Raw genomic sequence first — 24,111 nt, 5'->3', positions numbered from 1 at the left:
ATTAAATTGGTATACAGAAACAAATATATTTTTCCATGAGAAAAAGTCAAAGTCGATTATTGAATAACCTTTATTATGCCAACTAGAGAGGTATAAAAAATTGTGGGAGCATTTGATTTTCTCCAAAATACAGAGGAGCTGATACAAAGAAACAGATGGGGTAGGTGTAGGAAAACCCAAAGTTTATGGTTTAGCAGCAGCCTGAAGATAGAGATTCCAGACCGAATCAGTAATCACTGGTAGGTGTTTCCAGTGTCAGATTACACCTAGCATGCTGAGGCAACAATGGACAAGCTGGAAACCCAAGAGATGCCTGAGTGTCAGATCCATCTTCTGCCAAAATCGGCAAAGCCTCCAGACACAAGGACAACAAAGCAGGGAACAGAAATAAAGAGAAACATGGCAAACTTTATATCAGCAAAGCTGGAAATTAAATTTATTGTGTATGAGATCGAAAAGGATGTTAAACCAAATTGTGTAGTATTACCCAGTTGTGAATTAGGTATTTTTATTACTTCTCTTTCCTTACGGGTTATAGGTTCCATCATTTTGCAATGATGTTGATGACATTGACTGCAGGCTTGAGGATTCACCACAGAAACATTGCTTAGAATATAATTATGACTATGAAAATGGCTTTGCGATTGGTAAGTTAATTGTTTTGCTCCTTATCATTTCTAAGCTCCTAAGAAAGAAATTTTCAGCTTCAGCTTATAGTAATTCTCAATATGTACTGAGTCAGACCAGTGTTCCTAGCAGGGCCGCAATCGGCGGGGGGAGCAGGGCATGTGCCCCAGGTGCTGCACTGACGGGGTGCCAAAATGAGTGCTGGGGGGGCACCAAAATGGGCGCAGAATCCATGTTTGCCCCGGATGACACAGACCCTAGTTGTGGGCCTGGTTCCTAGTAAGCTTGGGCAAGCACGTTAGAAGTAACATAGAGAGATGACCAGGAAAAAAAATGAATGCTTAACAACTTCTTCCCTCATTTATTTCTCCACTCTCTTTCCACTGTTTCTCCTTCCTTAGACACAGCAGTGGTGGAGTTATTTTTCATTCATTTGTGTGTAATATATACTTTGCCCCTCTGCTTAACCTTTGTGGTGGGACCTGACCTTTCATGTCTGCATCTTATCCTGTAAATTGTCAAGTAGCTGCTGCTTATCCCTTTTTCTTCTCCTAAAAAATGTAATTGTGCTTGAGCAATTCGTTACCATCCATAGATGTTATTTGTTTCTCTTGGGGATATTTCTTCTTTTTTTCTATTACTAACAGGTCCTGGAGGCTGGGGTGCCATAAATCGGCTGGATTACTCTTACGATGATTTTGTTGAAGTAGATCCTGAAGAGGAACAACCTAAATTAATATCTGATTCTGTAGATGTGGCAAACTCCCGGGTCAAAAGACATAAAAAAACAAACATGCCCATGTCAGACCACAAAATAAAGTTAATTTTTAATATCACTGGTACGAAAATCATTTTGTCTTTTGTTATTTAGGAATATAGAGTAGATCTTTTAAAAATGGAGCAGATTTCAAGTGTTTTGTAAGCAGAATATGCATAGGAGTTATGTCTAACACCTTGCATATTGAAGAATTTTTATATTCTTCTGTGTACTTCTAGAGAGCATTGTAGCAATTAACTTTGTAATGCCTCTGTGCACGAGATGATTGTTTGTTTTTTAATCATAGCTAGTGTACCACTGCCTGACAAACGCAATGATTCTCTGGAATCAGAAAACCAACGACGCCTTCTAAAAACACTAGAGAAGATCACAAACAGGTTGAAAAGAACGCTCAACAGGCATCCCATGTATTCTTTTCAGTTGTCTTCTGAATTGCTTATAGCTGACACCAATTCTCTAGAAGCTGAAAGGGCTTTTCTGTTTTGCAAACCGGGCTCTGTTCTACGGGGGCGAATGTGTGGTAAGTAAATTTAATCTCAGTTCATTTAATTGAAGTTATTAGCTTCAGAAGGCTATCAGTTTTGCTGAATCAAAAGAATCGTGGAATATCAATCTTAAACTGGCTTTTGATGCTACCTTATTATTTTTTTCCACTTTGGAAAAGTTTGGCTCTCCACCTGATTTCCTGCCACTTAGGGAAGGCTTCTTTCAGCAGAATGGGGGAGGGAGCGGGAGTATGTTTTTTCCAATGATACTCATCAATTCCTGTACCCCATGAAGTTGCATGAATCCGCCAGAATAGCTTTGGTAGAGCCCAGAGTTACTGCATGAAGGAAGTTTACTCAAAATTGTTCCTTTCCCCTCCACCGATAGAAGTCTTTCATCAATAGAACACAAGTAATTGGATTTCAGCAATTATGAATATTTTAACACATCTTCAGATAATCTGGAATTACAGTATCTGTTCAGTCATTCATGTAGTCCATATAGTTTTTGTACACATAGAAACTCTCCCTGTGATAATGCAGACACAGATTACATTGCCATCTGCTGTTTGAGAATTAGGCCAGAGAATACATTAGACAAAAATTGCTCCACACCCTATATTTTATTCCATATTTTATCTAATTAAATTCCAGTTAACTGTCCTTTGGGTACTTACTATTCTCTGGAACATCATGCATGTGAAAGTTGCTGGATTGGATCATATCAAGATGAGGAAGGACAGCTAGAATGTAAAAATTGTCCATCTAACACCTATACAGAATATCTCCATTCTAGAAGCGTATCAGAATGCAAAGGTGGGAAATTTGTACTCATATAATAGTATTTAATTACCTACTGCTGGAACCAGTATTTTTTTTATTTAAACATGAAAACAAATTCTTATGCTTGCTTAAATCATGTTTATTCTGGAGCAGTTGGAGAGGTTGAATCTGTGACATCTATATTTAGAAACAAAATTTAAATTTATATTAAAAAATGTTCTGTTTTTATAAAAATGTCACCATTTGTTTATAAAATACCACAACTTTATAGAAAAATGTGTTTGTGTGAGACAGAGAGAAAAACTGTTCTGTGTCTGACTATCAGTGCATCTAACCTGGTTTGTTCGAAAAGTGGCCAGCAAGATAATCTCTGTTTCACAGAAAGTTCTTGAAAATTATAGGCTACAGAGAGTAAAATGCACTTTTAAGGAATATCCAATTTCTCCAAAAAATATAAAGTGGAAGTAGTATATCAGATATTGTCAGAGAGGAAAACATCATTAGGAGTAAATTGTTGTTAATTTGTTTAGTCGCTTCTGACTCTTCGTGACTTCATGGACCAGCCCACGCCAGAGCTTCCTGTCGGTCGTCAACACCCCCAGCTCCCCCAGGAACGAATCCGTCACCTCTAGAATATCATCCATCCACCTTGCCGTTGGTCGGCCCCTCTTCCTTTTGCCCTCCACTCTCCCTAGCATCAGCATCTTCTCCAGGGTGTCCTGTCTTCTCGTTATGTGGCCAAAGTATTTCAGTTTTGCCTTGAATATCATTCCCTCAAGTGAGCAGTCTGGCTTGATTTCCTGGAGGATAGACTGGTTTGATCTTCTTGCAGTCCAAGGCACTCTCAGAATTTTCCTCCAACACCACAGTTCAAAAGCATCGATCTTCCTTCTCTCAGCCTTCCTTATAGTCCAGCTCTCGCAGCCATATGTTACTACGGGGAACACCATTGCTTTAACTATGCGGGCCTTTGTTGTCAGTGTGATGTCTCTGCTCTTAACTATTTTATCGAGATTTGTCATTGCTCTTCTCCCAAGGATTAAGCGTCTTCTGATTTCCTGACTGCAGTCAGCATCTGCAGTAATCTTTGCACCTAGAAATACAAAGTCTTTCACTGCTTCTACATTTTCTCCCTCTATTTGCCAGTTATCAATCAAGCTGGTTGCCATAATCTTGGTTTTTTTCAGGTTTAGCTGCAAGCCAGCTTTTGCACTTTCTTCTTTCACCTTCATCATAAGGCTCCTCAGTTCCTCTTCACTTTCAGCCATCAAAGTGGTATCATCTGCATATCTGAGATTGTTAATGTTTCTTCCAGCGATTTTAACTCCAGCCTTGGATTCCTCAAGCCCAGCATGTCTCATGATGTGTTCTGCGTACAAGTTGAATAGGTAGGGTGAGAGTATACAGCCCTGCCGTACTCCTTTCCCAATCTTAAACCAGTCCGTTGTTCCTTGGTCTGTTCTTACTGTTGCTACTTGGTCGTTATACAGATTCTTCAGGAGGCACACAAAATCACTTGGTATCCCCATACCACTAAGAACTTGCCACAATTTGATATGGTCCACACAGTCAAAGGCTTTAGAATAGTCAATAAAACAGAAATAGATGTTTTTCTGAAACTCCCTGGCTTTTTCCATTATCCAGCAGATATTGGCAATTTGGTCTCTAGTTCCTCTGCCTTTTCTAAACCCAGCTTGTACATCTGGCAATTCTCGCTCCATGAATTGCTGAAGTCTACCTTGCAGGATCTTGAGCATTACCTTACTGGCATGTGAAATGAGTGCCACTGTTTGATAGTTTGAACATTCTTTAGTGTTTCCCTTTTTTGGTATGGGGATATAAGTTGATTTTTTCCAGTCTGATGTCCATTCTTGTGTTTTCCAAATTTGCTGGCATATAGCGTGCATTTCCCTGACAGCATCATCTTGCAAGATTTGGAACAGTTCAGCTGGGATGCCGTTGTCTCCTGCTGCCTTGTTATTAGCAATGCTTCTTAAGGTCCATTCAACCTCACTCTTCAGGATGTCTGTCTCTAGCTCCCTGACCACACCATCAAAGCTATCCCCAATGTTGTTATCCTTCCTATACAGGTCTTCTGTATATTCTTGCCACCTTTTCTTGATCTCTTCTTCTTCTGTTAGGTCCTTGCCATCTTTGTTTTTGATCATACTCATTTTTGCCTGGAATTTACCTCCAATGTTTCTAATTTTCTGGAAGAAGTCTCTTGTCCTTCCTATTCTATTGTCTTCTTCCACTTCCACGCATTGCTTGTTTAAAAATAATTCCTTATCTCTTCTGGCTAACCTCTGGAATTTTGCATTTAATTGGGCATATCTCCCCCTATCACTGTTGCCTTTTGCTTTCCGTCTTTCTTGGGCTACTTCTAGTGTCGCAGCAGACAGCCATTTTGCCTTCTTGGTTTTCTCTTTCTTTGGGATGTATTTTGTTGCCGCCTCCTGAACAATGTTGCGAACTTCTGTCCATAGTTCTTCCGGGACCCTATCTACTAAGTCCAGTCCCTTAAATCAATTCTTCACCTCCACTGCATATTCTTTAGGAATATTAGTGAGCTCATATCTAGCTGATCTGTGGGTCTTCCCTAATCTCTTTAGTCTGATCCTAAATTGTGCAAGAAGAAGTTGGTGATCTGAACTACAGTCAGCTCCAGGTCTTGTTTTTACAGACTGTATAAATGTCCGCCACCTTTGGCTGCAAAGGATGTAGTCAATCTGATTTCGGTGTTGTCCATCTGGTGAAGTCCATGTATAAAGCCGTCTCTTAGGTTATTGGAAGAGAGTGTTTGTTATGCAGAGTGAGTTGTCTTGGCAAAATTCTATCAGCCTATGTCCTGCTTCATTTTGTTCTCCCAGGCCATGCTTACCTGTAATTCCAGGTGTCATTTGACTGCTCACCTTAGCATTCCAGTCTCCCGTGATGAAAATAACATCTGTTTTAGGTGTGTTGTCCAGTAGGTGCTGCAGATCCTCATAGAACTGCTCTACTTCAGCTTCTTCAGCATCTGTGGTTGGGGCGTATATTTGGATCACTGTGATGTTAGATGGCTTGCCCTGAATTCGAATTGAGTTCATTCTATCATTTTTTGGATTGTATCCAAGCACTGCTTTAGCCACTTTACTGTTAATTATGAAGACTACTCCATTTCTTCTGTGTTCCTCTTGTCCACAGTAGTAGATCTGGTGGTCATTTGATGTGAAGTGGCCCATTCCAGTCCATTTCAGTTCACTGACGCCCAAAATGTCTATCTTTAATCTTGACATCTCACCAATAACCACATCCAATTTGCCCTGGCTCATAGATCTTATATTCCAGGTTCCAATGGTGTGTTGATCCTTAGAACATTGGATTCGCCGTTCACCACCAGCACCGTTGGCTGCTAGCCGTCCTTTCGGCTTTGAGCTAGCTGCGTCATCACATCTGGGGCTAGTTGAACTCATCCTCTGTTCCTCCCCAGTAGCATTTTGACCACCTTCCAACCTGGGGGGTCTCATCTTCCGATGGCATACCAACATATCTCTGGTTGTACTGATCCATTTAGTTTTCACGGCAAGAATACTGGGGTGGGTTGCCATTACCTTCCCCAGGGATCGCATTTAGTCTGACCTCTCTGTCATGACCTTCCCGTCTTGGGTGGCCCTTCACGGTTTAGCTCATGGCGTCATTGAGGTGCTCAAGCTCCAGCACCACAACAAGGTAACGATCCTTTGCTGAAGTTAGGAGTAAATAGATTGACAATTTCTGGAAAAGAATGCTGCAATGCAAGTGAAAGCCAGTACCTAAAAGAAACAGACAAAAAATGCCGTTATTTTATTGTGGTTCCATAATAAGTTGCATTAAAATCAGCCTTCCTGCCCAAATGTATTTGTTTGAATAAGTATGTGCCTTTTATGGAAATGGTTCCCAGAACAGTTCAGGACAATTGAATCACCACAATTTCAGATTTGAGTCAAATTATTAAAACAGGTAGTTAGAATAACAGGCTAAAACAATTACAATCAGATCCTTATAATAATTTACATGCTTTTCAGAGGTTTTATAATTCATACTTTTTTCTTCTTTTTTTCTCAGTAATTTTGTGGTCTTTTCAGTGGAACCAATATATCAGTTTTTATTATAGCAGGATACCAATCATCAAAAAGCCTTCTTTATTCTTTGTGCTTCACATTTTTACGGTTTCAGTGGAGTGTTCTAAACAAAATATTCAGCTTGTACAATAAACAGATTTATATTTGTGGCAGATGTTCTGTGTACGTTGTCTTTTGCAAGCTAATATGCAGTTGCTCTAGACTTATAAAGAGCCAGTTACACCTCGCTGCAGATGCTCTTGTTCTGCATTGGTTTACTGGGTATGTTTTTGCTGTTATTTTTTAGCTGCCTGGACTTGATGCATAGTTTTAAACTAGAGATTCTTAATTAGGTTGTCCTGTTCTCATATACTTAGCTCAATGCAAGCCGGGAACCTATTCTCCCAATGGCCTTGAGATCTGTGAATCATGTCCCCTTGACAAATACCAGCCTACCACTGGATCTAAGCACTGCATTTCTTGTCCAGAAAATATGTCAACAGTCAAAAGAGGAGCTGTGGATATTTCAGCATGTGGAGGTTTGTGACATTTGAATTCCGGGAAACAGTACGTTGCTAAATACTGTGCAGTATCACCCTCCTTTCCTGATCTTTGCATAACTGAAATATTTTTACGTGGTAGCATGCATTATGTCTGTCTTCTGTCCCATTTATCTAGCGGACCTTAATTTTCTGTGCAAAGGATTTGAACTGTAGCCACACTTTAAAGAAACAACCTCCTGAGACCTCTATTTAGACAGAGTACTTTTTTCTGTTAGCAAATATTAGCTTGTAGTTTCCAACAGTGTGCTGGTACAATAGCAGATCATTCCCATATGTCTTTAGTGCTTTTATTTGTTTCTTGCATAATATAAACATGAGAAAAGTAATAGTAGCTTTCGCCAAGTTCTGGCCAAACTTGAAAATAGTTTTGCTTGTCCTCTGAGAAATAAATCTCTTTTTGTAGCCAGTGCAGAATTAGAAAGATGAGGAAAAGTGGGATATAAATCTAACAAATAAGCAAACAGGCCACCATATTTGGTAAATATCAAGCATTTGGTATTTGGTACAGCTTTAGGGTCAGTAATAGGGCCGTGGTGGTGCTGCGGGTTAAACCGCTGAGCTGGCCGATTGGAAGGTTGGCGGTTCGAATCCGCATGATTGGGTGAACTCCCGTTGCTAGTCCCAACTCCTGCCAGCCTGGCAGTTTGAACACATGCAAATGTGAGTAGATTAATAGGTACCGCTTCGGCGGGCAGGTAACAGCGTTCCGTTTAGTCATGCCGGCCACATGACTACGGATGAAGTGTCTATGGACAAATGCCGGCTCTTCGGCTTTGAAACGGAGATGAGCACCGCCCCCTAGAGTCAGACACGACTGGACTTAACATCAAGGGAAACCTTTACCTTTACCTTTACCTTTTAGGGTCAGTAGTTTGTAACTTCAAGGTAAGTAAAACATTAAAAAATCTACTCTCTTTTTGATACTTTTGGCCTTCTGAAAAATAAGATTGTGGCTATAAGATAAGACATTTGGAACTCCCAGAATATGTAGGGAGGTTTATTTGATTGTCTTTTTATTTGACCTGTGTATTTTATTTTAGGCTAATCTTGCACTGTGGTGCAAACTCAGTGACATTTCTGAATAAATATGTGTAAGATTGAGTTTTATAATAAATGTTATCTAGATGACAGAGATTTGGTGTGATGATCTGGTTCTGGAATTTTTAAATCCACTTGGTTGATGATGTGGTTTGCATCCATCCAAAGCTTTCCATTGATTGAATGAGGCCTTGGTCTTTATAAAATAATGTGTGCAGGAGGAAAAATGATATATCAGTGCATAAAGGAGATTTTGTTGTGTGCTTTGCAGTTCCTTGTCCGGCTGGAGAATTCTCAAGGTCTGGTTTAATGCCGTGCCATCCTTGTCCCAGGGACTATTACCAACCTGATCCAGGAAAGTCCTACTGCTTATCTTGCCCATTTTATGGAACAACAACAATAATTGGGGCCAGATCTATAGCGGACTGCTCAAGTAAGTTATGTTCTCTAAAAGGTATGAAAATTATCAGCAATAAACATACGGATAGGAAGAGTTTGTCTCTTCATGCACTTACAAATGGATTTACAGAGAACCATTTAAAGAGAAGTTAGATTGTGCCTTTGCTAAGAGAATATAGACAAGGAACAGCTGTCTAGATTCCATGACACATTTCACATGAAACAAAAATAAAAAGGAAAAGGATCTCAGTGAACAGAACAGAGCCTCCTTTATATCACAATGGTACTGTGGGAGAGGCAGACCCATCCTGTGATTAATAGCCCCATCCCTCAGAAGATTGCTAAACCTTCTCATGGTCTCTACACACAGGTATTCTAGGAAATGACGATCCATGCACAAACTATGCCATGTCTGTAGCTCTCCTTTGGTTTCTCGTTTTTCATCGGTAGGCTCATAATCTGTATTCTTTCTGGCTTCAGTTCAGTGTAGGTAAATTAATATATAAAACTAGGGAATGGCATGGGAATATAAGACACTGTGGGTCTTATAGCTACACCATTGATTTTCCAGTCCTGATAGCCAGTTCTAGACCCTGATGAGGAATATGCAGAAAATGATTCTGTTCCTGAATTTAGGTACCTTATCTTAACTATGGGTTCTTATGCTGACATTGCCAGAGCTCCTGGTTAGTACAAGGTCAATAAATCTGAATTGAGTCTGCATCGATGAAGTATGCTGGCAGCTAAGATGCTCAGATTTCATACCAAAATGCTGAAGAGCCAGATTTGTTCTGATGATGGCAGGACATGTGACAGAAGGGATCCTGTCCCTCATCAGTAGTAGAGGCTGGAGTCCATCTGAAGCAATGCAACACTTGGATGCTCATGCTTTAAATGAATATGTAATTGTGTTTTAAAAGTTAAATCTCTATATCCTCACCAACCTGTTTCCTTTTAAGTTGTTGCAACATGTATTGTATTAGAGTCTTGACTTAGAGGAGCTTGTCAGTGGGATTTTTACAACTGCTTTCATGTCAATCCCATTTAGGTTTTGGCTCTACTTTCTCTGCAGCGGAGGAGAGTGTAATGCTTCCAGTTGCTCCAGAAAATATCAGCAAGGATCACAAAGTCAGCAGCCAGGCAAGAACCACCATCATAATTTCCCAAAATGTGCAATGACATTGAAAGCAAAAAGCTGGTGAAAAAAAAAATGGAAAACAATTTGTTTGAAAGTTAAATAATTGCTGCCTCTCATAGTGCTATTTATTTCATTTGTATCCCACACAGCAATGTCTGCAAGAGCTCACCAGTTTTTTGGAATGATGAAAGCAGGATCATGGCATTGCACTGCAAGTTCCACCCCTCCTTGGTATGGGTGGAATGTCATGGCCCATGTAGAAAAGGGGTGGGTCTTGTGTTGTAATGCCACAACACCATCTTCATCACTCTCCCCCTCCCCACCCTTGCAGATGCTGCCGATCCCATATTTGACTCAAGAAATTCAGCATGGTATATTATTGCCTCCCCCCACCCCCATTTAATCTTTTCAACACAGTATTTGAGACCATGGTGTGTTTACATCATCTACTATGACTTATATTTAGAGACCTGGTAGGAAGTCTGAGCTGCCACTTGCCATGCTTTCTTTGCCTATATTTTTGTTTTGTCTTTTCTTCCATTGACAGCAGGTGTTCCATGAATGTTTCCTGCAACCCTGTCATAACAGTGGAACTTGCAAACAGGTTGGAAGTGGTTACGTTTGCATATGCCCACCAGGATATGCAGGTAAATCATACTGTTGCACTCCTCCCTGGGTATCATGTTTTGACAGACATACTGGCTTGGAGGAAAAAGAAATGTATTAAGAGGTGTTCCATGAATGTTCAAACAAAGAATAGAAACATTTCTTGAAATGCAGTCCCATTTTTGCCTATGTGGGGCAATATTCCCTTTGCGGGGCTATAATGAATAAGGGAAATAATGGTTGTAGCATAAAAATTCAAGTAAAAAGTTTTGGTAGATAACCAGTAAACATATTACTGTAGAATATTTGAAGTTATGCTGCATGCAGCAGTCTTTCACTAGGTCAAAAATAGCCCTTCTGTGCATGAAAGAGGTTTTTCAAGAGCAAAAGAGACCTGCTGACTTCTTGTTACTGCTCCAGAGGCGGCTTTTTAACTTCTGTTTTGTAACAATACTTCTCTGATAATTTTTTTCTTCATTTAAATATGTCTTTTCACTGCAGCATGATAATTTTGATGTCCTTTCATGCCTGCTACAGCTATAGGAATTTTTCTTTAGTTACAAAAAAACACTTTAGTTATAAATGAACATTTTTTGTAATTCTAAGCAGTTTAATGTCATTTATACTAAATATGAAGTTTGCTCTTATTAAAACTATACATCGCTAGTTATACTGGCCTCTCTGAATATTTTTTCTTTAGACTGATGGCTCTCATGGACCTTAAAATTAATTGTAATTTAACTGTATTGAAAATAGTGGTACTTGCTAAGTCATGACCCCTTGGTTCTTAGCATAAGCTGATCCTATACATATTCAGATATGGGCCCTTGCAAATACCGCTTATAATCTGTACGGAATTACTAGCTTGATCTTCACTCATACATCAAGGATGAGCAAAACAGGACAGAATCTAGCTATCTCTGCCTTTTACAGGAGACCTAACAGTTTAGCAAAATATTTCAATTTCCTGATATTTTAAACTGTATCAGTAAAAGGACACACAGACCTCATTATACTGCAGAAATTAGATTGCTGGAAATGAGATGAGGGGATTTTTATAGTAAAGGCTATGCACTAGGAATAGGGGAGAAACTGAGGGTTGAAATCAAATACAAGGGAAAGCAAACAGACAGATTTGTTCATTCAGGAACAGATTTTAGACATTTGGTCCTTAAAAGTCTGTGTTTGAGCTTTGTGTATCCAGACATATTTCTGGTGCTGAATTAGGTTCAACAGCCCTTTTTAGCAGACTACTCATTTAACAGTAAAATGGGAAGCAAGTACAGGTCTAACCACACTCTTCTCCATGTGAAAAATTTGACAGTGCAGATGGATACAAATTTCACTGAGTTTGTCTTTCACCAAAATTAATACATTTACAGAGGAAGAACTTGAGATTTTTGAAAAGTAATGTGTAAAACAGCACCCCTGTAGATTTGTCTGTTTTTATCATGAGCTCAATTTTGTTTTGGTACTCAGATCACTTGGGGGGGAGGGGGGGCTTAGACTACTTAATTGAAAGAGCATCTCTTTTTAAAAATAAAAAAAAAATCCAAAGCCTAATGTCTGCCTATCAACAAGCTCAGTAGGAACCAGTGCCAAATAGGCTCTGGGATTCATTAGCTGTGTGGTTTTCATATAGCCCAGTTTCATATTCCTTTCTAGATTTAAAAAGATTCAAAAATCACATTTTATTTTTCTATTACTTGATGTTTGTTTGACATGTTTTGCATTTTTGGCCTATCCCACTATATTTCTCTTTGTGTTGTTTTGGGTTGTGTTCTAGGATTAAAATGTGAAAAAGAGATTGATGAATGCAAGTCATCCCCCTGCCTCAACAAAGGGATTTGCAGGGACGGCACTGCGGCATTCATTTGCCAGTGTCCACCAGGGTACTCAGGTGACAAATGAACTAAAGCAGTAAAACATCATCTCCAGGTTGCAAACTTTAAAAAAAGTTATGGCTCATATTTATTGAGCTTGTGAATATGTTGCCTTCTGTATTTTGTTGATTCCATAGAGATTGAGGTTTGTTTTTTTTAGTGAACTGATGAGAAACAGTTCAACATAATTTTTACTGCTGTGGTATGCTGGGCATAGGAAATAATGATGTATGTTTATAAAGTTTTCATTGCACAGAAATATCTGCATACAGATTTCTTAAATAAACTGTCAGTGGCTGCATTCCCAAGATACTTGTGTCAAACCCTCCAGATGCAGCATATTTGTTCTCTGTGGGTAGCCTTCATATTAGGGAATGTATAAGAGTGGGCTGTCATGGGGGAAAGCCTTACAGTAGGAGGAAAATTGGGGCATGTTGCAGTGTAGCAACCCATCTGGTTAAGCTTTTGTGGATGAAGGTGAATGGGAAGTCAGGGGGGATTCTATACGTGGGCGGACGTGGATAAATATCATTTCATCATATCAGGATTGTATGGGTCTTCCCCTACAATGTATTACCACTGTTTGTGGAACTCAGTAGCCAAAATATTATTATTAGGCAACTAGCGCAAGATGGTGGTTTACCATTAAAAGAAAAAGGAAAGGAAATGAATCAATCAATATAGAGGATCCTGAGTGCAGATCCCTATTGTTTTTAAGGTGGCTAACTGAATTCTTTCATTTATTTGTTTGGGCTTATTGCTGTAGTTCTGGATTGTGTCCACACTTGGTAAATGAGTTTCTGTCCTCTTGATGAAAGCTGAAGGACATAGTATACTAAAATCTATATTATTTCATTCAATAAAGAATTCCTGTAATTGATAATAATACCAGGTTCTGCTTGGAATTTTCCTAATTAGAAAAGTTTATACAGGTAGTCCTCACTTAATGACCATTCATTCAGTGATGGTTCGGACTTACGACAGTGATGAAAAACTGACTTACAACCAGTGCTCACACTTACAACCATCGCAGCATCCCCACGGTCACACGATCACAATTTGGGTGCTTGGCAACCAGTTCGCGTTTATGACCGTTGCAGCATCCCATGGTCAAGAGATTGCCATTTTCAACCTTCCCAGCTGGCTTCTGGCAAGCAATCAATGGGGAACCGCATGATTCACTTAATGACTATGTGGTTTGCTTAATGACCATGGTGATTCACTTAATGACCACCACAAAAAAGGTGGTAAAATCGGGTCAGATTCACTTAATGACTGCTTCATTTAGCATTGAAATTCTGATCTCAATTCTGGTTGTTAAGAGAGGACTATGTAATGTAAATAGGATGATGAACACAAGACTCACCCTGAAACCTCTTTCCCAAATTAACAACATGAATGGAAAGAGCTATATATTTATTTACTGAATGTATAAGCTGCTCCAATGTGTTATGACTGGGCAGCTTGCAAAATATAATTAAAAAAGCAAAGATTAAAACAAAGAATTGCATTGTCAAAAACAAAGTCTGGAAAAATACAACCATCATTCAGAGGTCCAAAATGTCACAGAAGAGATCTATTATCCACTCTGACCCTAGGCCAGGTTTTTACGGCTCGTTTAAATAGGGCCAGGGTGGGAGCCATATGGGTCTCGGGGTGGGGGCGGGGAATGGTGTTCTGGAGGGTAGGTGCCATGACAGATATGACCTGCAATTAGGACAAAGAAACCAGAGTGCTTATGCTTAATGAATAGGGTTGAACAATGATAATTAACTGCTGTCCTGGGAGTTTATCTCTCACTCTTTTTAGGATTTTATCTTCCCTGTGTAAGTCCATTGTGTCAACTTGTAAATCTGCATGTATACACTATTAATGTTCTCTGTAATCTTTATTACTCAAAGGCTTACTGTGTGAAGAAAATGTAAATGAATGCAGTTCAAATCCTTGTCTGAATAAAGCAGTCTGTGTTGATGATATTAACTCTTACCATTGCTTGTGTGCAGAAGGTTTCACAGGTCAGTCTATTTTATTAACAACCCTCTTCTAATATTTCATATGGCTCTTAATATGTTGTGTATTGCCTGCAAGATCTTCAAAAAAGAGGGAATTCCAGCTTTTCAGTAAAAAAGGTTACATAGATAGGTATTGTCATGTCTGACTTCCCTTATCAGGATAAATGAGAAGTCTAGGGCTTTTTAAAAAAGGACACATTTTTAGCAATTAATTTACTATATTAGCAAAGTTGATACTTCAATCTCCAGCAAATTTATTACACTGAAGGACTACTTCAGGGTTTTTTTTTTAAAAATGTCTTTGACTTATGAACCTACTTTCTTTCCATCTTCATTCTTTTTAATATGTCAGAGCCCATAAAGTTCAGAAATTGCCTGATGCTGGTGTCACCTTTATTTATTCCTTGCCTTCTCAGGTACTCACTGTGAAGCAGAGATAAATGAATGTCTTTCAAATCCCTGCTTCAACAAAGCTACCTGTGAAGATCAGGTTGGAGGTTTCCATTGCAATTGCTTACCTGGATTTATTGGTGCTCTGTGTGATAAAAATATTAATGAATGTCTCAGTAGACCTTGTAAAAATGGAGCCACATGCAAAGATGGAATCAATGGTTATAGGTAAAAAAATGCATGCATTAATTTCATTTAACGTAACACTATATTAGCTCTGAAGATATATATGTTTAATAACACTAATGAAATGTATTTAATTATTTGTTCATTTGCTTGCTTGCTTGCTTGCTTAAGATCCAGCACAGCAATCACTTAGGTTTAGAGATATAGCAGAATCACTGTTTTTGAAATCTCATCTCCCTACTTTGGTCTTCCTAAATGAACTCTTCCTTTTCTCTTATGAGTATCTGCTTCTATAAATGGACATGTATCCAACATCATCTGGTTCCTTAATCCATGGATTGGGCTGTGGTCTCTACTGACTGAGTCTAGATTGTATCCAGTTCCTTGGCATTCTAGGTTATTGTATTTTCATTTTTATTTATTTACTCTGGCTTATGTGCCATTCCAGTCGCAGCTTAGACTCCACATAAAGTGATTGGGTTAAAAAGTCTAATTGCTGCCTAACTGTTTCTCCCACAGAAATGAATTAGGGCAATTTTTTCTGGATTTTTTTTCTCCACCGTCTTTAGCTGGGTTCAGCCATTTTTAACTCAGTCTTTCTTTGGCCAGCTTCTTCTCCAGATCAAATTTGGTCCAATTCTGTTTCACTTTCAGAGAGTTATCCTGTTGACTGACAAATAGACAAGGCAGGGTCCTCAGCCCCTTTAAGCAATCTCTTTCCAACACCTTTTGGGTGGCAAAGTATAAACAAGATCTAGAATTGCCAGAACTTGTAAGCATTTCAAATTCAGACTCCACAACTGATGACAGGTCTTATTTTTTTCAGCTTCTTACCTGCCCAGTCTTTGGACCTTCCTATCTGTTCAGGCTTTGCACTTTCTCTCATATTAGTCTTTCACTTCACTTTAGTAACTTACCTTGTATTTTAAGAAAGCTAGAATGTAATTGTTCAAGCTACAGTAAACAGAATTCTTTCATTTTCTTTTGTCTTCTCAAAGGTGTCACTGTGTTACAGGATATACAGGGCCCCAATGTGAAGTGAACATCAATGAATGTGAATCCAGTCCCTGTGAAAATCAAGCAACCTGTCTGGATGCCTTGAACTCATACGTTTGTAAATGTCCTCCTGGCTTTACAGGCAGCAGGTGTGAAACAGGTACCCAGGATCAAAGTATTAGCAAACAATAGCAAACGTATCTCGGCAACAGTTCTGCAGACTTGAACTGAAACCAGATAGTTCGCATGAATATAGCAGACCTTGCAAACACCAGCATAAGTCGATCATATATAACCAGTATAAATAACTATAACAATTCAGTATTGAAGTCAATCATATATAAAAAATAATACTTCGAAAAAATAGGTTTTGTATGCTGCCCAGAGTCCACTGGAGTTGGGCGGCCAATAAATTTAAATAAATAATAACAATAATATTTAGAACCTTACTATTCCCAAAATTGCAATTTCATTTTCTACAAAGTTACAGAGCTTCAGTATTACCTCTATGTGTGTGTGTGCTTTTTGTATGTGTGTGCATGTTTTCCTCAAATACTTGTTAATCGGCTGGAAAAGATTTTCTTCATTCCTTGCTTTGTGCTAATGTATTATAGTACCATACATAGTCATGAAGAAAATCAATTCATGTGGTCGTTAAGAGTCAATGCTGACTTGATGGCACACAATCAATCAATTAGTCAATCAATCATAAACTTAATATGTCTTGGCTTTGGGGAAGAGAAAAAATTATTGTCAATACAGTAACTTTTTCTCCTCACCAGAGCATATTAATTTCTTTCTACCACTCTTTGTGGTGTTTTGAATTGGAAAAATAAACTCTGATCTGCTGTGATGAAATACCTTGATTCATTAACTATGTTGGGATCCATTGGAATCCAAAGATATGTTTCCACTAATAGATACAGTTACAAACATAAATTGTGTAACACCCCTTATGTAGTTCCCTGTCAGCCTTGCAAGGTAGTCCAGAAAGAAGCACACCCAGGAATACTAGCTCTAACTTTATTGTAAGGTTACATTAACAGAATCTTGCAAGTCTGAAAGTACATCTCTTCCCCCCTCACCTTACTGTCCAAGAAGCTAGGGAGGGTCCCTTCTGAGACGTTGTCACACCCACATTCCTGCTGTTGGCTCAGCTTTGCAGAAGTAATCTGTTCATGTAACCTTGGATTCTGCTCATTATAATAAACTCCTACTTTCCCTATTATCTAGTGAAAAGCGTAAGTCTCATTAAAACCAAGTTGATTTTAATTTAACTTCATAATCATTACCTCCCTATAGATTCTGCCCAAGTTCTGCTTTTGTCTGTAGTAAACTGGGAGAGATGGGTCTGCTTAGCTCTCGAATACAAGAAGAAATAAATGGAAAAAATAAACGTAAAGAGCAAGCTCAAACATTTCAGTTGCCACATGGTAATGCTGTGCACTGAGGAATGTCAACATCTCATGACAGCACTAGAGATTTCAGCTCAGTTGAAGTGTTTTTCTGCCATCAGATTTAACCATCCAGTTTTGTGATACGCCTTCTAAGGCTCAGGTGCCTTTAGATAGAAGAATATTGGATATTTCACATTGGCCAGAGAAAATTTTCTATATAGAATCGTTTTTATAGAAACTTGATGCTTAGCATTTTCTTAGAACCAGCCTGTGTTGTTTGTTTAACATGGTTATAAATTGGAAAAACAGAGTCTCTCCAAGTTCTGTCTTGCTCAGTTTAAAAATAAGCATTTTCATTCTGAGCCAGTGCAATGGGGAAACATACTGTAGCTCAAAGAACTGAATCATTTAAATCAGATCTTTATTACGGTCCTAGACCAGCATATGTAGAGTGGGTTACAGTCAATTGAAAAGCATAGAAGATATATCACAGTCTTAAAAAATATGAAAAGCTAGAAGATATAAAAGATATATTTATTAAAACAGAAAGTATATATAAAAACAAGAGTCTAAAAGAATCTAAAAGAAGGGGTAGGAACATTAGATGGGGATAGGGCAGCGTAAAGGTTAGTATGTGGCAGACTATATCTGCCAAATTACAGCACACTCTGATATGGCGAACCAGGTGCTCGTTAAGGCTTTTTTGTAGCACATGTCATCATCCGATGAATTTTGAGCGCTGCTGTGCAGAACCTGGCAACACTGTATGTTATAGCTGGGTTGGTATCTGAAAGCAGCAGGGAGATGTAGAATTGTCCTGTGCACCCTGGGTATTTATGCAGTAAAGGTGAGATGAGGCTAGTACAAATGTGTCTGTAGTACAGGCACTGGAGGAGCACGTGCTCTGTTGTTTCTGGGTGTCCAGAGTTACAGGGGCATTGTCTCTCCAGGTAAGGAAGCTTCCTATACCGGCCTTCAGGGAGAGCTGAGAGGAGTAAAGAGTAGAGTAAAGGGTCTCCAGTGTTTAGGTACTTTGAGTTTAGTTAAGTATGCCATAGGGAAGTCAGAGTACCTGTTGGATTCACTGGCAATAAAGGTTGGGGTCTTGGCTAGACCTGATTGGTGCTCTGTGTCTGCTACATGCTCTTTAACGAGTGCTTTGGCCTGATCATTTCCCATGCTGAGTAGAAGTCCTGGAGATTTTAGTTGCTGCTGAGTGTTTCCATGTGGATTGAAAATTGTCACTCATAGTTAATAGAGCAAGGCCAAGGAGGAAGAAAGAAGAGTCTGAGCCAATCGTTGAGTATGGTCACCCACACTCAAGCCTCAACTTTCCTGAAGCCAGTCTCTAGTCTCAGGGTGGCATTAGAGACCCAATTTGAGACTTGAAGGGCTGATCTTAAAAATTTGGGTTGTAAATTGGAGAAGGGGCCCAGCTGGGCACCATAAAGAAGTTGTGCTATTGACATGTCAAAGAACTGAATATGTTTCCTATGTGTTGCAGAGCAGTCTTCTGGATTTAATATGAACTTTGAAGTCTCTGGAATCTATGGCTACGTTTTGCTTGATGGTGTCCTCCCCTCACTCAGTGAGATCACATGCGCATTTTGGATGAAATCCTCCGATACTACAAATTATGGGACTCCAATTTCTTATGCAGTGGAAAATGGAAGTGACAATGCATTTTTGATTACAGATTACAATGGGTATATGAAGTAGCTACAGCTTCCAGACCATCTGCTTGGGGAAGAGAGGCAAACTGTATTTTATTGCTTTATCAACCTAGCCTCTTCATAGGTTGCTAGAGCTTGTTTTTCAATGTGTTCAGTTAGAGAGAATAGAGCCTTACACATTCAGCAAGCAAGGAACCCATAGACTTGTGAACTATTCCTCCAGTCCATGCCAACAGAGGGAAATCTACCATAGCTTACAACTTACTCTGCCCTGCATGGCCCATCCAAATCCTATTGGCCTTTCTCTTTTTATTTTGTTTTTTATTTTGTTTTTTCTTTTTTTTCAGTTGAAGTTCAGAAACATCAATAATCTCAACCATCAAATTTTGCTCCATTACATTCACTCTTACTTCATCATGAAGTCTTTCGAGCTATTATCTGGGATGTCCCCATTAGAGTATTAGCTGTGGCACTCCACCGAGCTGTTTCAAGCGAGTCACTTTCCTTTCTTTTTCTCTCTTCTGATATAGATGGGTTCTTTATGTTAATGGGAAGGAAAGTATTACCGATTGCCCTTCTGTGAATGATGGCAATTGGCATCATATTGCTGTAACTTGGGCAAGTGCAGACGGAGCCTGGGGAGTGTATATTGATGGAAAATTATCTGATGGAGGCAGTGGCTTATCTGTAGGAACAGAAATCCCTGGTACGTCTTGTTTCTTATTTATCTAGTTATATTTATTTGCCTTGTTATTTTGAGACATTCTGACTGAAGGGATGTAAGATTCAGATCTTATACATAGTCAGCATATTCTAACAATATTAATGAACTACGTAACAGTATATTAGTGTCAGTATGTTGTCACTAGCATATAGTGCCAGCCACTATATACAGTAGTGATAATAGGTAGTTTTATTCCATGCATTTGTGTGAGTGAATCTGTATGAAAAATGTAGTATCTGAGACCAACTCAAACCCAGCTAAAAAAACAGAAAGGTTTGTTCAAGAAGATCTCAGCATCATGTGGAGAATGATGTCTTCAAAGAAGATTCAGCATGATACAGGAGATACAGGTCTCACAACAAAAGTTGTTTCCCAGAACAGTAGATAGTTCCCATGTAAACTGGATGAGGCAATGCACTCTAGTAGGAAAATGCAAGCAGATATGAGAAAAGTACCAAGATGGGATTGGTCAAACTTCGGAAAATATAAACATGCAAAGGAACTGTAGTTTTTGAAGCCATCACATAGGACAAGATACTGTGCATGGTAGGTGTCCTGCCTTGATTCTCCTGGAATTCAGATTTAACCTGGCTAGCTAGACCTTGAGTTTGGTAGGTATATATGAAATTGTGAATGTATGGATGTATGGATGAATGAATGGAAATTTTACTTCAGAAAACAAATAGTAAATGTTGTTTCCCCATGTTTTGAGTCTCTGGAGAAAATAGAGCAAGTGGCATTGGAAGGGCTTTCTGCACTTCACTGTGATACAGAAGTATCCTGTAGCAAAAGAGAGCCAGTCTAGTCTAGTGGTTAAGGCAATGGGCTAGAAACCAGGAGGCTGAGAGTTCTAGTCTCGCCTTAGTCATGAAAGCTGGCTGGGTGACCTTGGACCAGCCTCAGCCCAACTCACCTCACAGGATTGTTGTTGTGGGGAAAAGAGGGGGAGGAAGGAGTATTAGATATGTTCGCTGCCTTGAGTTATTTATAAAAATAATAAAGACAGGATTAAAAAAATAAATTTTAAAAAAGAGGTGATTTAGGTCTTCTCAACAACAATATTGTGCCAAACCAGGATCAGGGCCATATCACCACACATGCATGATGTTGTTTACTCTCTGTAGTGCTTTTTCAACCGAGCCATTTCAGTTTTGACTCAGCTGCAGTACAGGAGGAAATGCTGTGGGAACAGGCTTGCAATGTGAGGTGATCACTTGCCCAGTGGTGAGAACTCCCACCTTGTCCCACCTCCTGGCTTGGCTCTTCCCTCATCCTGCACTGTTCTTTCTACTGTACCCTGTCACATATGCACACGCGCACACACACACACACAGACACACTAGAGGGGACACAGGTGGGCTTATGGGGCATACGGATATGCAAGGTCAGCATTAGTGAAGATAGTCATAGGGCAACATAAAAATGTTTCAGAAGGTTTGGGGATGAAGCCAGTCACTATGTGGAAGTGCTCTTAGTAATTTCTTTACAGCTAGTAGTGAACTCATGTGTTACCAGAAAGCAATGTATTTCTACTTACAGGAATTGTCTTACACTCAGCTTAACATATTTCAGGTCTGTGATGAAGGCCTATTCAGACCAACACTGAAAGAATGACAGTCTGAAGCCCATGTGGATTTAGTGTTTGAATAAGGAACAAAGAGAGACATGTGGTTTGCATTTAATCCTTCAAGAGGATTTCAATACTTTGCACACAACTCACAATGTAAAAAAAGGAATCATATGGCATAGGATAATGATATGGCTGTTTCCCATACATGTACTGCCTACTTTGACCTATTGTAGGATGCAGAAGGGAGTAGCACTTGCTATCCACCCAGAGGCAGATGATTATCCCATCTTTTGTATTTCAAATTGCAACACATTCCTCTAATTTTATATAATTAGAACACCAATAATTAAAACACCAAGGCATCCATTCCTAACCACAGATTACATCAAACTAACCCAGTATGTGTTATGATGTCACAACACAAGCTCCAGCCTTCCATACTCATATTGCAGTGACACAGATAAGTGTATAAGGGGTGGAATTTGCATTACAAAATTTCATTCTGCCCCCCCATTCTCCCCATGGACTTCTATGATTAAATGAATGAATTGTGAAAACTACGTCTGAAGAGCTTGACATTTATATCTATATACAATGCCTACATCTATATACTCTGTCCCCTCAGCAATCTGCCCTATGGTATGAAATTGCTCTTAGAATAACAGAGTGCTGAATTCAAGTTCTTATTTATCAAATGCACTAGCTCCTTCTTACTCTGTTTTCCTTGTGAATAGGTGGAGGTGCATTAGTACTTGGACAGGAGCAAGATCAAAGAGGAGAAGGCTTTAATCCAGCGGAGTCTTTTGTTGGCTCAATTAGCCAGCTGAACATTTGGGGTTATGTTCTGCCTCCTGAACAGGTAATGTATTGGTTTTATTGAAAGTTCTTTTTTATCAAAGCTGCCTGCTGTTGCGGGAGGGATTGGAGCATAGGTAACAATAGCCATTTTTTTTAGCTGTATGAATTATGTAAAACTAAAATTAAATACAGATTCATCAGTAAACCAATTTATGAAGATTCTTCAAGGGTATGTGTCCACACTGAACATCATTCCAAACAGAAAAGAACAACGATAGGCCTTTTTATTTATTTTCCTTTTCATGAAGCATTCAATTGTACATTCACTTGTGGCAGGAAATTACCGGCCAATTCCTGTAGCTGTCTAGATGAGCTGTGGCCCCTTTGACATGACAGAAAGTGATGGGCATCACTGCTGCACTTCTGAACAGTAAGAGGGCTTAAAGGGAATCGGAGCATGTAGTACCGCCTTGCCAACCTTGGCTGAGCTCCAAAAAAGCTTTAAAAGTACCTCCTATTTCAATGGAAAACAACTGGACCATCCCAGGGCTGTAGGCTAGGCTTAGAAGTAAAAAAGCTTCCCAGAAGAAGGCAGTTACAAATCACTTCTAAATAGTTGCCAAGAAAACTGAATTAATATGTTAATCACCACAGTTACCTTTTATATAAAAGATATATAAAAAGGGAATGAATGTATAACACAGTGTATCTCAACCTTGGCAACTTTAAGATGTGTGGACTTCAACTCCCAGAATTCCCCAGCCAGCGTGGGGAATTCTGGGAGTTGCCAAGGCTAAAGTTGCCAAGATTGAGAAACACCAAACCAGCTTAGTTTGTTTAATTTTTAAAAATCCTGTATACTATGGCTGTATTGTGGATACACACAGGCGTGTTTCATCTTAGCAACTTGTGTCTCTGTACACCTCCTTCCAATAAATGGAGATCACCTGATCTTTGTTATCAGTAACCATACTAAAACAATTATTATAAATTACCGTATTGATGATACATCATCCTAGATTTAAAAATACAGTGAAAAGCTGGGAGCACATATACTTCCTATGTTTTTGGAGCCACCCAATAATTTTATCAATAATGGTCTTCAGTTTTACAAAACCTTGAAAAAAATGATAGATTGCTATCACAGCAGGACCTCTATGTTATTTTTTTCTGGATGTTTGAAACAAAATTGCAAAAGTCAAGGACCTAGAAATATGACAGGTAGTCCTCGAGTACAGCAAGCACAGTGAGGCTCAGGAAGGGTATGTGAATGGCCAGGGAGGCACAATGCGGCACAAACTCAGAGGGGCTGGGGGAGGGTGCATGGGTGGAGGAAACTTACCTGAGCAACTTGCAACATTCTCTGCCAGCTTCTCCACTGACTTTGCTTGTGGGAAGCCAGCAGGGAAGGTCACAAATTGCTATCATGTGACCTTGGGACGCTGCAACTGTCCTAACAGTCAGAAATCACGCTGAGACGAGGAGTAGGTCTCTAGTGTTTATTACTGCTACATAAAACAGAATCCTGACAAACTGAAGAAGCGTGGGAAAAACCCAGACAGATAAACCCCAAAAGCTAAGGCAGGTCTGATCTGTGTCTCTTTGAATGGCTGCTTAATTCCTCAATACTACGCATGCGTTTTCCCCCCTGGATAGAGGCCCCTTCCAGCTCGCCACCAGTACTCATGACAGCAACTGTCATAAGTGCAAGCCAGTCACCAAGCGCCCAGATCACAATCACATGACTGCGGGGGTGCTGGGATAGCCAGAACTTCAAGGACCAGTCATAACCACTAATCATTCAGCGCCATCGTAACTTCGAACAGTCACTGAATGAGTGGTCGTTAACTGAGGACTATCTGTAATAATCTTTTTACCACAGCAGGGAAATATATCAAGGACTAATAATACATTAGCTGCATAACACAGACGAGAACCAGAGTGTTGTAAGGATAGTCTAGGACCAGAGGACTCAAGTTTATC

At 39.4% G+C, this 24,111-nt stretch overlaps 1 protein-coding gene across 1 annotated transcript in view; it reads left to right on the top strand.

Annotated features, from left to right (window-relative positions):
* Positions 1–24,111, top strand: part of SVEP1 (sushi, von Willebrand factor type A, EGF and pentraxin domain containing 1) — a 131,403-nt gene that overhangs the window by 57,177 nt on the left and 50,115 nt on the right. The window contains exons 14-28 of the mRNA XM_063294984.1: positions 539–647; positions 1,275–1,466; positions 1,692–1,925; positions 2,545–2,706; positions 7,133–7,294; positions 8,628–8,789; positions 9,804–9,895; positions 10,444–10,540; positions 12,286–12,399; positions 14,284–14,397; positions 14,811–15,012; positions 15,969–16,126; positions 18,868–19,069; positions 19,567–19,742; positions 22,065–22,189. Coding sequence (XP_063151054.1) covers positions 539–647; positions 1,275–1,466; positions 1,692–1,925; positions 2,545–2,706; positions 7,133–7,294; positions 8,628–8,789; positions 9,804–9,895; positions 10,444–10,540; positions 12,286–12,399; positions 14,284–14,397; positions 14,811–15,012; positions 15,969–16,126; positions 18,868–19,069; positions 19,567–19,742; positions 22,065–22,189 — 2,301 coding nt within the window. The remainder of the gene's footprint in view (positions 1–538; positions 648–1,274; positions 1,467–1,691; positions 1,926–2,544; positions 2,707–7,132; positions 7,295–8,627; positions 8,790–9,803; positions 9,896–10,443; positions 10,541–12,285; positions 12,400–14,283; positions 14,398–14,810; positions 15,013–15,968; positions 16,127–18,867; positions 19,070–19,566; positions 19,743–22,064; positions 22,190–24,111) is intronic.

This window comes from Candoia aspera, chromosome 2 (assembly GCF_035149785.1).
Source record: "Candoia aspera isolate rCanAsp1 chromosome 2, rCanAsp1.hap2, whole genome shotgun sequence".
NCBI classification, from domain to species: Eukaryota; Metazoa; Chordata; class Lepidosauria; order Squamata; family Boidae; genus Candoia; species Candoia aspera.
This window is presented reverse-complemented; position numbering and strand designations above follow the sequence as displayed.